The 17,993-nt window shown below is 42.3% G+C and overlaps 1 protein-coding gene across 1 annotated transcript in view; it reads left to right on the plus strand.

The window, feature by feature from the left end:
- LOC135528314 (slit homolog 1 protein-like) overlaps positions 1-17,792 on the plus strand; it is a 186,981-nt gene extending 169,189 nt beyond the window's left edge. Inside the window, 16 exon segments of the mRNA XM_064957308.1 lie at positions 225-296; positions 631-702; positions 945-1,016; positions 1,952-2,115; positions 3,076-3,200; positions 3,876-3,970; positions 4,367-4,506; positions 5,063-5,156; positions 5,230-5,367; positions 5,842-6,070; positions 10,165-10,295; positions 13,772-13,926; positions 14,082-14,212; positions 14,411-14,610; positions 15,210-15,454; positions 16,070-17,792. Coding sequence (XP_064813380.1) covers positions 225-296; positions 631-702; positions 945-1,016; positions 1,952-2,115; positions 3,076-3,200; positions 3,876-3,970; positions 4,367-4,506; positions 5,063-5,156; positions 5,230-5,367; positions 5,842-6,070; positions 10,165-10,295; positions 13,772-13,926; positions 14,082-14,212; positions 14,411-14,610; positions 15,210-15,454; positions 16,070-16,317 — 2,311 coding nt within the window. The 3' untranslated portion in view covers positions 16,318-17,792.
- Positions 17,793-17,993: the final 201 nt, after the last annotated feature.

Consider the following 17,993-nt stretch of genomic DNA (forward strand, 5'->3'; position numbering starts at 1 on the left):
ATTATGTTTAAGTAGTGGTTGTTTTAATATAAAGTCATTATGTTTAAGTAGTGGTTGTTTTAATATAAAGTCATTATGTTTAAGTAGTGGTTGTTTTTTATAAAGTCATTATGTTTAAGTAGTGGTTGTTTTTAATATAAAGTCATTATGTTTAAGTAGTGGTTGTTTTTAACATAGAGTCATTATGTTTAAGCAGTGGTTGTTTTTAACCCTTGCTGTTCCAGAGATCTGAGTAACAACAGAATCAGCTCCCTGTCTGACTCCTCCTTCTCCAATATGAGCCAGCTCACCACCCTGTGAGTCTCTCTCTCTCACACACACACACACACACACACACACACACACACACACACACACACACACACACACACACACACACACACACACACACACACACACAGGGAAAAACAAACACACACAATAATTAATCAGAAGACAATTATCTGAAGAACAAAAAAGGTTGAACAACAATATATGTATTCTCTTGAAAACATTTCTCCTCATGTTCATCATCCTCACACTGTATCTAGACTAGTGTACTGTCATAGAATGTGATATTAAAAGTGTAGAATGTTCATCATGCAATAAGTGTCTCTGTGTTCTTCTCTTGACTGTGTTCTTGTGTTCCAGCATCCTGAGTTACAACTCTCTACGCTGCATCCCTCCTCTGGCCCTGGCTGGACTACGCTCTCTCAGACTACTGTAAGGGCCGACCCCCCCCCTGCTCTCTCTCTTTCTCACACACACACACACACACACACACACACACACACACGTGTGTGTGTATGTCGAAAACAGTGTCAGTCTAACACAGCAACCTGAGACAACCACACACACACACACACACACACACACACACACACACACACACACACACACACACACACACACACACACACACACAGAGCCTTAATAATAACATGTTTTGTGTTTCTCTGTCCCAGATCTCTTCATGGTAACGACATCTCTGAACTAATGGAGGGGATCTTCAGTGATGTGGCCTCCCTGTCTCACCTGTGAGTGTGTGTTTCCTGTGTGTATTTGTCCCGTGTGTGTGCACATTATCCCACTCAGCACTCTTAGCAGTGACCGCCTGCACCCTCTCCTATCTGTGTCAGAGTCAAGTGCTTTCCCAGTCAGAGGGCATGGGATTGGATTGGCAATAAAGACACGCATGACTGAGGGTGTGTGTGTGTGTGTGTGTGTGTGTGTGTGTGTGTGTGTGTGTGTGTGTGTGTGTGTGTGTGTGTGTGTGTGTGTGTGTGTCCAGTGGTGTGTGTTAGGAAGCGTGACCTGTTTGGGACAAGCTAAAAGGGTCGGAGTGAAGGATTGATGGAGGAGAGAAAGGGAGGGAGGGATCGTGTCACTACAGAGGTCCATGTCTGTTGACCTTGTGTTGAGAGTAAAGAGAGAAACAGGGGATACAGCAGGTTAGCCTGGGTTATTCATGTAATACTCTACCTCACATACTAACACATCTAGTTCCATTGATGTACTGTAACATGCGGTGGTACAGAGGTTCCCAGACATTCAACATCACTGAATAGAAACATTAGAAACATTTAGTTGTTTTGATACAGATCCTTACAGGGGTTAATTATAGTGTTGTATGTGGAGGAACTGCCTCCAGGTTGCTGTCCTATGACAACTTTCAACAGAAATGCTCTGATTCCCTTCTATTCAGTCTCTCATGTTAAAGTGATGGAATTTAAAGGTGCACTATGCAGAAATTGCTTTTATATTTCCTGGTTCTTAGACTTGCTTTCAATTAGAATGGCCAAAAAGTTACATATTGCAGCTTTAACTGTATTTGAGGCAAGAGGACCCCCTCTTGTGGTAGTTGAAAGTATTACACTACATTCAGAGCATGCCTGTACTTGTCTACCCGACTTTCATCTGAATTAGCTGTCAGTCTAATGAATTAATTGAGCGACTGACCTCTAACCCCCAGGGCAATCGGTGCCAACCCCCTGTACTGTGACTGTCATCTGCGCTGGCTGTCTGACTGGGTGAAGAGTGGGTACAAGGAGCCTGGCATCGCCCGCTGTGCCGGACCAATGGGCATGGAGGGAAAACTGCTGCTCACCACACCTGAGACCAAGTTTGAATGTCTGGGTAAGAGTGGGAGAGGAGGAGGGAGGGAAGGGAGGGAAGGGAGGGAAGGGAGGGGAGGGAGGGAGGAGGGAGAGGGAGAGGGAGGGAGGGAGGGAGAGGAAGAGGAGGGAGATGGAGGGAGGGAGGGGAGGGAGAGGAGAGAGGGAGGGAGGGAAGGAAGAGGAGGGAGATGGAGGGAGAGGAGGGAGAGGGAGGGAGGGAGGGAAGGGAGAGGAGGGAGAGGGAGGGAGGGAGGGAAGGGAGAGGAGGGAAAGAAGAGGAGAGAAGGAAGGGAGAGGAGGGAGGGGGGCTGGCTTTTGTACGGTGAAGAGGAAGAGTTGGGAGAGAGAGAGATGGATTAAAGGAGTGTAAAAGAAGGGACAGAAGATGGCGATAGAAGGGGTGAGAAAATAGAAAGGTACAGGGGAGGAATGGAAAGAAAATCCAATAATGAGAGAGACAATAGAAAAAGGAGTGAAAGGTAATCTCTTCTTATTTTCATTGGACCCCAGAAAGATGGAGCCAGCTAGTAGGGACCCCAGAAAGATGGCATCAGCTAGTAGGGACCCCAGAAAGATGGAGCCAGCTAGTAGGGACCCCAGAAAGATGGCGTCAGCTAGTAGGGACCCCAGAAAGATGGTGTCAGCTAGTAGGGACCCCAGAAAGATGTCAGCGTCAGCTAGTAGGGACCCCAGAAAAAGATGGAGCCAGCAGATGGCATCAGCTAGGGACCCCAGAAAGATGGCGTCAGCTAGTAGGGACCCCAGAAAGATGGTGTCAGCTAGTAGGGACCCCAGAAAGATGGTGTCAGCTAGTAGGGACCCCAGAAAGATGGTGCCAGCTAGTAGGGACCCCAGAAAGATGGCGTCAGCTAGTAGAGATCCCAGACAGATGGGCATCAGCTAGTAGGGACCCCAGAAAGATGGAGCCAGCTAGTAGGGACCCCAGTCAAATTCCAATTGTTCTTCTCTCCGTCCCCAGGTCCAGTGGAGACGTCTGTCCAGGCGAAGTGTAGTCCATGTGTGTCTGGGCCCTGTCAGAACCACGGTGTGTGTCAGTCTGACCCTGTAGAACTCTACACATGTGTGTGTGCACCCGGCTTCACGGTAAGAACCCACCACTGTCCCAATCATAGCAGAACACTGATCTATTCAACTAATCCAGTTATACACAGTGAGAGAAACCTGCATCCAATATAACAAGATATGACTGGATGGAGTGATTTTTATGTCACTCTAAAATCCTCTAAAATGTATTATTATAGTAGAGAATACCCTATTGAAAATAGTATTAAAATATATTATTATAGTAGAGAATACCCTATTGAAAATAGTATTAAAACATATTATTATAGTAGAGAATACCCTAAAATATATTATTATAGTGAATACCCTATTGAAAATAGTAATAAAAAAATAGTATTAAAATATATTATTATAGTAGAGAATACCCTATTGAAAATAGTATTAAAATATATTATTATAGTAGAGAATACCCTATTGAAAATAGTATTAAAACATATTATTATAGTAGAGAATACCCTATTGAAAATAGTATTAAAATATATTATTATAGTAGAGAATACCCTATTGAAAATAGTATTAAAATATATTATTATAGTAGAGAATACCCTATTGAAAATGGTATTAAAATATATTATTATAGAAGAGAATACTCTATTGAAAATAGTATTAAAATATATTATTATAGTAGAGAATACCCTATTGAAAATAGTAATGTATATAATCCACAGATGTAATGAAAGTGTGTGTGTTTTACAGGGTAAATACTGTGAGACTCCAGTGGATGTGTGTGCCAGTAACCCATGCACAAATGGAGGAACATGCATCAGTGACGAACAGACAAGGAGATTCAGGTAGCACTTATACACACACACACACACTGGGCCCACACTACACACACACATATACAAACACACACTGGGCCCACTCTATACACACACTCTATAAACACACCCATATACACACACACACAGGGGCACAACTTTCACTACGGACGGTGAGAACACCCCCCCCCCTACACACACAGGTTTATCATTGGAATGTGATTTTGTTTAAATACAGGGGTAACGGTGTGCTTTAGAACCATGTGGATGCCTCCAAGTGGTCATGTAGGCTGTTTGGAATGTTTATCTGACTGGATAATTATCATTTTTTAAATTATGTTCTAAAACCAAAGTTGTGCCCCTACACACACACACACACACATACACATACATAAACACACACTGACCAGTCTTTCCCCTCTCTAGTTGTTCATGCCTGGTGGGTTTCCATGGATCGTTCTGTGAGGTGGATATAGATGACTGTGAGGACCACGGATGTGAGAATGGTGCAACCTGTGTGGACGGAGTAGGCAACTACACCTGCTTCTGTCCTCCCTTCTACATTGGTATGATATATAGACATTCTCTCTAGACATTCTCTCTAAACATTCTAAAGACATTTTCTCTAAAAATTCTCTCTAAACATTCTAAAGACATTTTCTCTAGACATTTTAAAGACATTCTCTCTAGACATTGTAAAGACATTCTCTCTAGGCATTCTCTCTAAACATTCTAAAGACATTCTCTCTCGACATTCTAAAGACATTCTCTCTAGACATTCTCTCTAGACATTTTAAAGACATTCTCTCTAGACATTTTAAAGACATTCTCTCCAGGCATTCTCTCTAGACATTCTCTCTAAACATTCTGAAGACATTCTCTCTAGACATTCTAAAGACATTCTCTCTAGACATTGTAAAGACATTCTCTCTAGACATTGTAAAGACATTCTCTCTAGACATTCTCTCAGGACATTCTATAGACAAAACAACTGTGGCACCATACTATATAGATGAGTAGATACATTACTTTCATAAAGATCATTTTGAATTGATAATCATTTAAAACTAAATCTCTCTCTCTCTCTCTCTCGCTCTCTCTCTCTCTCTCGCTCTCTCTCAGGGTTGTTGTGTGAGGAAGAGGAGGATGTGTGCTCTCCTGGTAGAAACCCCTGTCAGCAACACTCTACCTGCAGCAGCACCCCAACAGGCCCCAGGTGACTACACACAGACGCACACACACACACACACACTGGTACACATGTTCATGTTCTACATGTGTGTGTCCAGATGTGCGTGTTCCCCAGGCTTCGTGGGGGGTGACTGCAGTGTGAACTATGATGAGTGTGAGGATCAGGACTGTCAGAATGGAGCGGTGTGTGTGGACCAGGTGGATGGATACACCTGCACCTGCCCTCAGGGGTACAGGTAAGACACAGACACACAGGTGTAACTGTGGAAACTATTAGTGCCCTAGATGTGTCATAATAAGTTGGTCTCTCCTTGTCTCAGTACTGTCGTACATAAGAGGTGGGTTCATTAAGGGTTCAGTTTGAGGGACAACATGTTCACAATTTCAGTTGAACAATTTGAATGAACATTCCTAAATGTTACATTAGCACATTGTTTTATGCATTACTGTGGCTTTTTTAAGTGCAAATGATTTCTATTCTTACAACATGAAATAGAAACACACACGTTCACAGCACACTACCTTCTCAGACTGGAACACAGAACAAGTGGAATGTGTTAGTTAATGGTTGCAGTCTATTTCCCTTGTGGAACACCCTCAGGACTCAAGATGTCTGCATGCTTTGCTCAGGCGTTACGGACAGATCTTAGTCCTTACTATGTCGCATGTTGTGGTCAGTAGTAATTCTCCCCTCCTCTTCCGCCCCCTAGTGGTGAGTTGTGTGAGGTGCCCCCTCCTCCTCCATCTCCCTGTGAGCGGGCTCGCTGTCAGAACAGCGCCCCCTGTGTGGACAGAGGCGGTACTGCGCTGTGCCAGTGTCTGCCGGGGTTCGAGGGTGTGCGTTGTGAGAAGCTGGTCAGTGTGAACTTCGTGAATAGAGATTCTTACCTACAGCTGTCTGACCTGAAGAACTGGCCTCAGGCCAACATCACACTGCAGGTAATCACACACACACACACACACACACACACACACACACACACACACACACACACACACACACACACACACACACACTAGGGTGACCACATTTAAAATACCCAAATGCAGAAAATCGAATGATTTTGCGGAACAGCGTAGCCTAGACATTAGGCTACATCCCCCCACAGACACACATCTCCCTCCTGCTGCACTGAGCGAGCTAACTGAAGCTAACTGAAGCTAACTGAAGCTAACTGAAGTTAAATTAAGCTAACTGAAGCTAAATGAAGCTAACTGAAGCTAAATGAAGCTAACTGAAGCTAACTGAAGCTAACTGAAGTTAACTGAAGTTAACTGAAGCTAACTGAAGCTAACTGAAGCTAAATTAAGCTAACTGAAGCTAACTGAAGCTAAATGAAGCTAACTGAAGCTAAATGAAGCTAAATGAAGCTAACTGAAGCTAACTGAAGCTCACGTAAGCTTACTCTTTTGCCTCGTGCAAGTGTTGGTGATAAATGAGGCCACATTTTTTATGAAAATCTGTGAATATTTGGCCAAGGGAATATTTCTGGTTGGTCTCAGGGAAGAGTTAGGAAGGGAGGCTTTTCAACAGGTTTGAGTGACCGATGAGTGACCGATGCAGCACAGATGTTGAATGAGAAACTAATGAGCATGGAGAGCCTCACAAGTTTAATGAAATGAATGACCTCATATCTGTCAGTCTAATACGGTTATTTTCATACTTTTGTAGCTCTTCATTAAACACACACCTTTTGTAAGTAGTTAACTGTCCTCTCCAAGTGTATCTGGAATTTAGCCTGAAAGGATTTGACAAATGTGATTGGTTGATGATATAACATTTGCCTAGGTCTCGTCTTGTACTTCCAGAATATAAGACCTCAACAATGATTGGAGAAGTGTTTAAAATCACCAGCACCACGTCCTTATCATGTAGTCTCTTATCCTTATCATATAGTCATCATATAGTCTCTTATCCTTATCATATAGTCATCATATAGTCTCTTGTCCTTATCATATAGTCTCTTATCATATAGTCATCATATAGTCTCTTGTCCTTATCATATAGTCTCTTATCATATAGTCATCATATAGTCTCTTGTCCTTATCATACAGTCTCTTGTCCTTATCATACAGTCTCTTGTCCTTATCATACAGTCTCTTGTCCTTATCATACAGTCTCTTGTCCTTATCATACAGTCTCTTGTCCTTATCATACAGTCTCTTGTCCTTATCATATAGTCTCTTGTCCTTATCATATAGTCATCATATAGTCTCTTGTCCTTATCATATAGTCTCTTCTCATTATCATATAGTCTCTTGTCATTATCATATAGTCTCTTGTCATTATCGTATAGTCTCTTGTCCTTATCATATAGTCATATAGTCATCATATAATCTCTTATCCTTATCATATAGTCTCTTGTCCTTATCATATAGTCATCATATAATCTCTTATCCTTATCATAGAGTCTCTTGTCCTTATCATATAGTCATCATATAGTATCTTATCCTTATCATATAGTCATCATATAGTCATCATATAGTCTCTTATCCTTATCATATAGTCTCTTGTCCTTATCATATAGTCATCATAGAGTCTCTTGTCGTTATCATATAGTCTCTTGTCCTTATCATATAGTCATCATATAGTCGTCATATAGTCTCTTATCCATATCATATAGTCATCATATAGTCTCTTGTCCTTATCATATAGTCATCATATCGTCTCTTGTCCTTATCATATAGTCTCTTGTCATTATCGTATAGTATCTTGTCATTATCATATAGTCTCTTGTCATTATCATATAGTCTCTTGTCATTATCATATAGTCTCTTGTCCTTATCATGTGGTCTCTTGTCATTATCATATAGCCTCTTGTCATTATCATATAGTCTCTTGTCATTATCATATAGTCTCTTGTCCTTATCATATAGTCTATTGTCGTTATCATATAGTCTCTTGTCGTTATCATATAGTCTCTTGTCCTTATCATATAGTCTCTTGTCCTTATAATATAGTCTCTTGTCCTTATCATATAGTCTCTTGTCCTTATCACATAGTCTCTTGTCCTTATCATATAGTCTCTTGTCCTTATCATATAGTCTCTTGTCATTATCATATAGTCTCTTGTCCTTATCATATAGTCTCTCGTCCTTATCATATAGTCTCTCGTCCTTATCATATAGTCTCTTGTCCTTATCATATAGTCTCTTGTCCTTATCATATAGTCTCTTCTCATTATCATATAGTCTCTTGTCCTTATCATATAGTCTCTTCTCATTATCATATAGTCTCTTGTCCTTATCATATAGTCTCTTGTCCTTATCATATAGTCTCTTCGCATTATCATATAGTCTCTTGTCATTATCGTATAGTCTCTTGTCATTATCGTATAGTCTCTTGTCATTATCGTATAGTCTCTTGTCATTATCGTATAGTCTCTTGTCATTATCGTATAGTATCTTGTCATTATCATATAGTCTCTTGTCATTATCATATGGTCTCTTGTCCTTATCATGTGGTCTCTTGTCATTATCATATAGTCTCTTGTCATTATCATATAGTCTCTTGTCATTATCATATAGTCTCTTGTCATTATCATATAGTCTATTGTCGTTATCATATAGTCTCTTGTCGTTATCATATAGTCTCTTGTCCTTATAATATAGTCTCTTGTCCTTATCATATAGTCTCTTGTCCTTATCACATAGTATCTTGTCCTTATCATATAGTCTCTTGTCCTTATCATATAGTCTCTTGTCATTATCATATAGTCTCTTGTCCTTATCATATAGTCTCTCGTCCTTATCATATAGTCTCTTGTCCTTATCATATAGTCTCTTGTCATTATCATATAGTCTCTTCTCATTATCATATAGTCTCTTGTCCTTATCATATAGTCTCTTGTCCTTATCATATAGTCTCTTCTCATTATCATATAGTCTCTTGTCCTTATCATATAGTCTCTTGTCCTTATCATATAGTCTCTTCTCATTATCATATAGTCTCTTGTCATTATCATATAGTCTCTTGTCCTTATCATATATTCTCTTGTCATTATCATATAGTCTCTCGTCCTTATCATATAGTCTCTCGTCCTTTTAATATAGTCTCTTGTCCTTATCATATAGTCTCTTGTCCTTATCATATAGTCTCTTCTCATTATCATATAGTCTCTTGTCCTTATCATATAGTCTCTTGTCATTATCATATAGTCTCTTGTCCTTATCATATAGTCTCTTCTCATTATCATATAGTCTCTTGTCCTTATCATATAGTGTCTTGTCCTTATCATATAGTCTCTTCTCATTATCATATAGTCTCTTGTCATTATCATATAGTCTCTTGTCCTTATCATATATTCTCTTCTCATTATCATATAGTCTCTTGTCCTTATCATATAGTCTCTTGTCCTTATCATATAGTATCATGTCCTTATCATATAGGCTCTTGTCATTATCATATAGTCTCATGTCATTATCATATAGTCTCTTGTCATTATCATATAGTCTCTTGTCCTTATCATATAGTCTCTTGTCCTTATCATATAGTCTCTTGTCCTTATCATATAGTCTCTTGTCCTTATCACATAGTCTCATGTCCTTATCATATAGGCTCTTGTCATTATCATATATTCTCTTCTCATTATCATATAGTCTCTTGTCCTTATCATATAGTCTCTTGTCCTTATCATATAGTCTCTTGTCCTTATCATATAGTCTCATGTCCTTATCATATAGGCTCTTGTCATTATCATATAGTCTCTTCTCATTATCATATAGTCTCTTGTCCTTATCATATAGTCTCTTGTCCTTATCATATAGTCTCATGTCCTTATCATATAGGCTCTTGTCATTATCATATAGTCACATGTCATAAGAGCAATGTGACCTCTACAAAGGGACAAAGGACCAAAATGCCGGACTGTCCCGCACATTCCAGGACATGTAATCACCCTAATGCACACACACGCACACACACAGAGGAAAACACACACACATGCTCACACAGACATAGATGTGCATACACACACAGAGGAAAACACACGTGTGCGCACACACACACATTCTGACCTGTGTGTGTTCCCCAGGTGTCTACAGCGGAGGATAACGGTATCCTGCTGTATAATGGAGACAACAAGCCAATGGCTGTGGAGCTCCATGAGGGACATGTTCGAGTCAGCTACGACCCTGGTAGTCAGCCTGGACACACTATCTACAGGTACACACACTATCTACAGGAACACACACTATCTACAGGAACACACACTATCTACAGGAACACACACTATCTACAGGTACAAGCACTATCTACAGGAACACACACTATCTACAGGAACACACACTATCTACAGGTACACACACTATCTACAGGAACACACACTATCTACAGGTACACACACTATCTACAGGTACACACACTATCTACAGGTACACACACTATCTACAGGAACACACACTATCTACAGGTACACACACTATCTACAGGAACACACACTATCTACAGGTACACACACTATCTACAGGTACACACACTATCTACAGGTACACACACTATCTACAGGTACACACACTATCTACAGGTACACGCACTATCTACAGGAACACACACTATCTACAGGTACACGCACTATCTATCTACAGGTACACACACTATCTACAGGAACACACACTATCTACAGGTACACACACTATCTACAGGTACACACACTATCTACAGGTACACACACTATCTACAGGTACACACACTATCTACAGGTACACACACTATCTACTGGAACACACACTATCTACAGGTACACACACTATCTACAGGTACACACACTATCTACAGGTACACACACTATCTACAGGTACACACACTATCTACGGGTACACACACTATCTACAGGTACACACACTATCTACAAGAACACACACTATCTATCTACAGGAACACACACTATCTACAGGAACACACACTATCTACAGGTACACACACTATCTACAGGAACACACACTATCTACAGGTACACACACTATCTACAGGAACACACACTATCTACAGGAACACACACTATCTACAGGAACACACACTATCTACAGGAACACACACTATCTACAGGAACACACACTATCTACAGGTACACACACTATCTACAGGTACACACACTATCTACAGGAACACACACTATCTACAGGTACACACACTATCTACAGGAACACATACTATCTACAGGTACACACACTATCTACAGGTACACACACTATCTACAGGTACACACACTATCTACAGGAACACACACTATCTACAGGTACACACACTATCTACAGGTACACACACTATCTACAGGAACACACACTATCTACAGGTACACACACTATCTACAGGAACACACACTATCTACAGGAACACACACTATCTACAGGTACACACACTATCTACAGGAACACACACTATCTACAGGTACACACACTATCTACAGGAACACACACTATCTACAGGTACACACACTATCTACAGGAACACACACTATTTACAGGTACACACACTATCTACAGGAACACACACTATCTACAGGTACACACACTATCTACAGGAACACACACTATCTACAGGAACACATACTATCTACAGGAACACACACTATCTACAGGTACACACACTATCTACAGGTACACACACTATCTACAGGAACACACACTATCTACAGGTACACACACTATCTACAGGAACACACACTATCTACAGGAACACACACTATCTACAAGAACACACACTATCTACAGGAACACACACTATCTACAAGAACACACACTATCTACAAGAACACACACTATCTACAGGAACACACACTATCTACAGGTACACACACTATCTACAGGTACACACACTATCTACAAGAACACACACTATCTACAGGAACACATACTATCTACAGGTACACACACTATCTACAGGTACACACACTATCTACAGGTACACACACTATCTACAGGTACACACACTATCTACAGGAACACACACTATCTACAGGTACACACACTATCTACAGGAACACACACTATCTACAGGTACACACACTATCTACAAGAACACACACTATCTACAGGAACACACACTATCTACAGGTACACACACTATCTACAGGAACACACACTATCTACAGGTACACACACTATCTACAGGAACACATACTATCTACAGGTACACACACTATCTACATGTGTCGCACTGCTTTGCTTTATCTTGGCCAGGTCGCAGTTGTAAATGAGAACTTGTTCTCAACTGGCCTACCTGGTTAAATAAAGGTGAAATAAATAAAAAATAATAAAAAATAACATCAAATTGAATAGAAATACAGTGTAGACATTGTTAATGTTGTAAATGACTATTGTAGCTGGAAAATGCCGATGTTTTATGGAATATCTACATAGGCGTACAGAGGCCCATTATCAGCAACCATCACTCCTGTGTTCCAGTGGCACGTTGTGTTAGCTAATCCAAGTTTATCATTTTAAAAGGCTAATTGATCATTAGAAAACCATTTTACAATTATGTTAGCACAGACGAAAACTGTTGTTCTGATTAAAGAAGCAATGAAAATGGCCTTCTTTAGACTAGTTGAGTATCTGGAGCATCAGCATTTGTGGGTTCGATTATAGGCTCAAAATATCCAGAAACAAAGACCTTTCTTCTGAAACTCGTCAGACTATTCTTGTTCTGAGAAATGAAGGCTATTCCATGTGAGAAGTTCCCAAGAAACTGAAGATCTCGTACAACACTGTGTACTACTCCCTTCACAGAACAGCTCAAACTGTCTCTAACCAGAAAGAGGAGTGGGAGGCCCCGGTACACAATTGAGCAAGAGGACAAGTACAGTAGAGTGTCTAGTTTGAGAAACAGATGCCTCACAAGTCTTCAACTGGCAGCTTCATTAAAAAGTAACCGTAAAACACCAGTCTCAACGTCAACAGTGAGGAGGCGACCACTGGATGCTGGCCTTCTAGGCAGAGTTCCTCTGTCCAGTCTCAACGTCAACAGTGAAGAGGTGACTTCGGGATGCTGGCCTTCTAGGCAGAGATGCAAAGAAAAAGTCACATCTCAGACTGGCCAATAAAAAAATAAAAATAAATGAAGATGGTCAAAAGAACACAGACACTGAACAGAGGAAGACTGGAAAAAAAAGTGTTATGGACGAATCGAAGTTTGAGGTGTTCGGATCACAAAGAAGAACATTCGTGAGATGCAGAAAAAATGAAAAGATGCTGGAGGAGTGCTTGATGCCGTCTGGACGGCGCTTAATTGGAGCCAATTTCCAGGACAATGACCCAAAGCACAGCTCCAAACTATGCAATAACTATTTAGGGAATTCTGGAATTCTGTCTATAATGGAGTGGCCAGCACAGTCACCAGATCTCAACCCTATTGAGCTGTTGTGGCAGCAGCTTGGCCGTACGGTACGTAGAAGTGCCCATCAAAGGTCTGCAAGGCTGTAATTGCTGCAGATGGAGAATTCTTTGACGAAAGCAAAGTTTGAAGGACACACACACACACACACACACACACACACACACACACACACATTACATACAGGTACACACACACACACCAACGTCATCTACATTCTATTCACAAACACAGACTATCAGAACATAATAAAATATCACGCCACCTAACCACTGACCTCTAATCCCTGACCTCTGGTGTTGCCGTAGTGCTGAGACGGTGAATGACGGGCGTTTCCATACGGTAGAGCTGGTGACCTTTGACAGGATGGTGAACCTGTCTGTGGACGGGGGTGCGCCCACCACTCTGGACAGTCTGGGAGGGGTCCCACCTCTGTCTGGAGAGGCACCACTATACGTGGGGGGTAAGACACACACAACCCCAGCTGAGAGCTCGGTTCAGGCCCTAACCCACCCTATTACATATTAATATCCAGGTCTCCTCTCCCTCACTCTCTTTCTCTCTCTCTCTCCACTCTATTCTCTACTCCCAACCTATATATTCTCTCCCCCCCCCCAGGTATGCCAGAAAAGATGTCCTACTCCTCTCTGAGTCTCTTCCAGCCCCTCAACTCCTCCAGTTTCCACGGCTGCATCAGGAATCTGTACATCAACCACGAGCTGCAGGACTTCACCCAGACCACTATGAAGGTATGGTGGGAGACAGGGAGGAACATTCTGGTAACTTACCCAAAATTCCCAGGTTTTCCAGAAATCCCAGTTGGAATATTTCAGAGAACCTAGGTGTGAGAAGTTGGAGAAATATTTATTTTAGTATTTTTTATCTGAAGCTAAAGACACATTTTCACACTGCGTTGATAATAATTCTAATTGTTTGATGTGCTGAAGCCGGGGGTGGTGCCAGGATGCCAGCCCTGCAGGAAGCTGTTCTGCCTCCATGGAGTGTGCCAACCGGATGGTGCCCAGGGACCCCTCTGCCACTGCCAGCCTGACTGGGGTGGGCTACACTGCGATCAGCCAATCGGAGGAGGCCTTGTTGGGGGAGATGTTGCCCCGGCAACCGCGGCTAACCCATGCCAGGGGAACAAGTAAGTGAGACAGGAGAGTGAGTGGTAAAGGGTTGTAGTCTGTTATGGTTTATAGTGGGTCTGTGTGGCTTGTTGTTATCCTGTGTTTTATCATGTTGATTTATTTTGGGGGTAACTCATTAATTATATGGTTTAATTGATTCTGTTGTCAGAGTCGCAGCTTTTGTATTTTCCCCACTGTATTTTTCTAATATCATCTTTCTCTTCCTCTCCCTCCATTTTTCCCTCCCCCTTGCCCTCCATTTCTCCCTCCATTTCTCCCACTCCCTCCTTTTCTACTTCCCCCTCTACCTCCATTTCTCATTCCCCCTCTCCCTCCATTTCTCCTTCCCCCTCTCCCTCCATTTCTCTCCCTCCATTTCTCCCTCCCCTTTTCTCTACATCTCTCCCTCCCTCCATTTCTCCCTCCCCTCCATTTCTCCCTCCCCCTTTCTCTCCATTTCTCCCTCCCCTCCATTTCTCTCCCTCCATTTCTCCCTCCCCTTTTCTCTCCATCTCTCCCTCCCCTCCATTTCTCCCTCCCCTTTTCTCTCCATCTCTCCCTCCCCTCCATCTCTCCCTCCCCATCTCTCCCTCCATCTCTCCTCCATCTCTCCCAGGTGTGTGAGGGGTGTGTGTGTGGTTCAGGATGTTCAGTCGTACAGGTGTGAGTGTGAGGAAGGCTGGCACGCCACCCTGTGTAATCAACAGGGGGAGCTAACAGCACCAGTACCAGCAGTGCCAGAAGGACCAGCCAAGCCGTGTTCAGTGCTGCTCTGCCAACATGGCCACTGTCAGCTGACTGGGGGAGGAGCGACCTACTGTCTCTGTGACACGGGATACACCGGGGACACATGCGACACAAGTAAGGATGGAGGGAGAAGATAGGAGGAGGGGGGACAGGTACGAGAGAGGGAACCTGTGATACAGGTTATGGCCGAGGGGGAGAGGTGTGGAGGGAGGATGGAGTGTGTGTTTGACAGGGAGAGACATTGGAACACTCGGTCTCATCGCACCATTGTTGAGTGTTCTCAAGACGTTTAGTGGTGCCTTGTCATTCTTAAAGGGGGCTAGAGATTGTTTCGTCTTGGAAATACGATGCCCTTGTTACATTAGGCAAACAATTAGTAGGAATCAACTTTGCCATCATTATTATGCCGTCAAATTTACTTTAGACAAATGTCATTAGCTAGCAATGTTCCTAAAGAATGTGCTAGCAAAAATGTGATGCTTTCCCTTCACTCTTAGCTAGCTAGCATGAGACTACATTTAAAGTCAATCGGGTGACATCACAATGATGACAAACAAATGAACTTTAGACCTAATGTTGATAAGCGCCAACTGAGAATGTATTGAGAAGAAAGTGGTCAGACACCAGTCCTCAAGAGAACATTCAAAACAACGATACATGAATAACCACTACTGTGTTTGATAATGTCCCACTACTCAGCCTCTTTAACCCCTGTCCTCTAACCTCCAGTTGAATCAGCGTGTCGCGGCGAGGCGGTGCGTGACTTCCACCGGGTGCCACGTGGCCTCGCCGACTGCCAGACGACGCGGCCCTTCTCCTGGGTGGAGTGTCGGGGGGGCTGCCAGGGGGGCGGGGCGGCGTGCTGCGCCCCGCTGAGGGTACGACGCCGGCGCTACACCTTCGAGTGCGACGACGGAAGTTCCTTCACACAGGACGTGGAGAAAGCAGTGGAGTGCGGCTGCAAGGAGTGTGTGTAGAGTCGGTGAGGTACTACACACACGTGGGCAGCGCAGTCAGCTGAAGAGGAGTTACTGGACACACTGTGGGAAAGTATATATATATATAAAACATGGACATTGTCTGTGTGTTGTGGACAACAGTGTTTGTAATATAGGACAGTTCTTCCCTGGCAAGGACGGCCAACCAACACGAAACCAACCAACCTCATCTTCATCATCTTCATCTACCTAAAGGAAGTCAACTGTGGTCTCACATTAGTAATGTTATATTGAAAGGTCATTCTTTGGATTTATACTGTGTTGTACACCACTTTATCCATGTGCTCAAATCATTGTAAAATGGAGGAACCTGTGTGATGCATGGCAGCCATGTTGGCAACAGGAAAACGTTGAGACACTTCTCTAGTTTCTTCCTGTTAAATGAGAAACTGCTGCTCTTTTTTGCTAGTTTACCATTTAATCTGTGTATCTTTTCACTGGGCTGCAATGCCAGTTTGCCCTCTAGTGGCCAGTTTTATGATGAGGATGCTTGAAGGTTCAGATGGGGGAAGGGGGTGCATTTGAGAGAACAGCTGAGGCCCTTTGGCCTACTTTAAAGAGGTGGGGGCCTTTTGGCTTACTTTAAAGAGGTGGGGGCCCTTTGGTCTACTTTAAGAGGTGGGGGCCCTTTGGCATACTTTAAAGAGGTGGGGGCCCTTTGGCCTACTTTAAAGAGGTGGGGGCCCTTTGGCCTACTTTAAAGAGGTGGGGGCCCTTTGGCCTACTTTAAAGAGGTGGGGGCCCTTTGGCCTACTTTAAAGAGCCTTTTGGAGGCTATGTGCCGGTTTGATTTTAGCCAGAATCTTCTTTAACATTCGTCATGGTAATTGGTTATAATTGTATCATTGAGTAAAACCCGCCTCCTATCTCTCTCTGGTCCAATCAGTCTCCTTCTACCACGTCAGCAGTATTATGAAATTCAACACAAATGTAGCTTTGATAATATTTTATTTATATTGTTGTAAAACTAAAACAGAAAGGTACATAACATTTGTTTAACATTTACATTTTTTGCTGAGATTGTTTTTATTACTTAGTGTCATGTAGCCTAATGTAGCCCTTTGATTATGATACAAAACGGAAAATACTTAACAGATTGTAATATATATCATTGCATTTCATTTGGACACAGTATTTTTATATGTTGAAATGGAAAAAGGGGTGTTTGAAACCTGGCATGGGAGAGACTACACAGGCGTTGTATTGGGACTGTAGACTGAAGCAACATCTTGCTCTTCTTTACTGCCTGATCTAAAGCTGCCAAAACCAGTCAGCCAACCTCTTGTCAGTCTAATACACAGTGTCGTCACGGAGACGTTAAATGACTGTGATGTCATTGTTCTTATTACATGTTGTCTACCTACTTGGTGAATATAATATCATCAATGATTTGCTTCAGATTATGTGTAGTGATGTTTTATTTATTTCAATAAAAGACATGATTTTCTCTCTTCCACCGTGAACGTGTTGTCATTTTTCTCCGTGGCCTTTGACCTGGATGTGTGTGACCTTTACCCTGAACGTGTCTGTTTTGTGCAGGGGAGAGAAATTGTCACGGAGTCTATGAGCTATGACAGATCTTAGGTAATCACCCCTGAAGAGAGTGATGGGGAAAGAGGGAGAATGACTGAGTGGAGGACAACCAATGCAAATGA

Source organism: Oncorhynchus masou, chromosome 5, assembly GCF_036934945.1.
Source record: "Oncorhynchus masou masou isolate Uvic2021 chromosome 5, UVic_Omas_1.1, whole genome shotgun sequence".
Classification (NCBI taxonomy): Eukaryota; Metazoa; Chordata; class Actinopteri; order Salmoniformes; family Salmonidae; genus Oncorhynchus; species Oncorhynchus masou.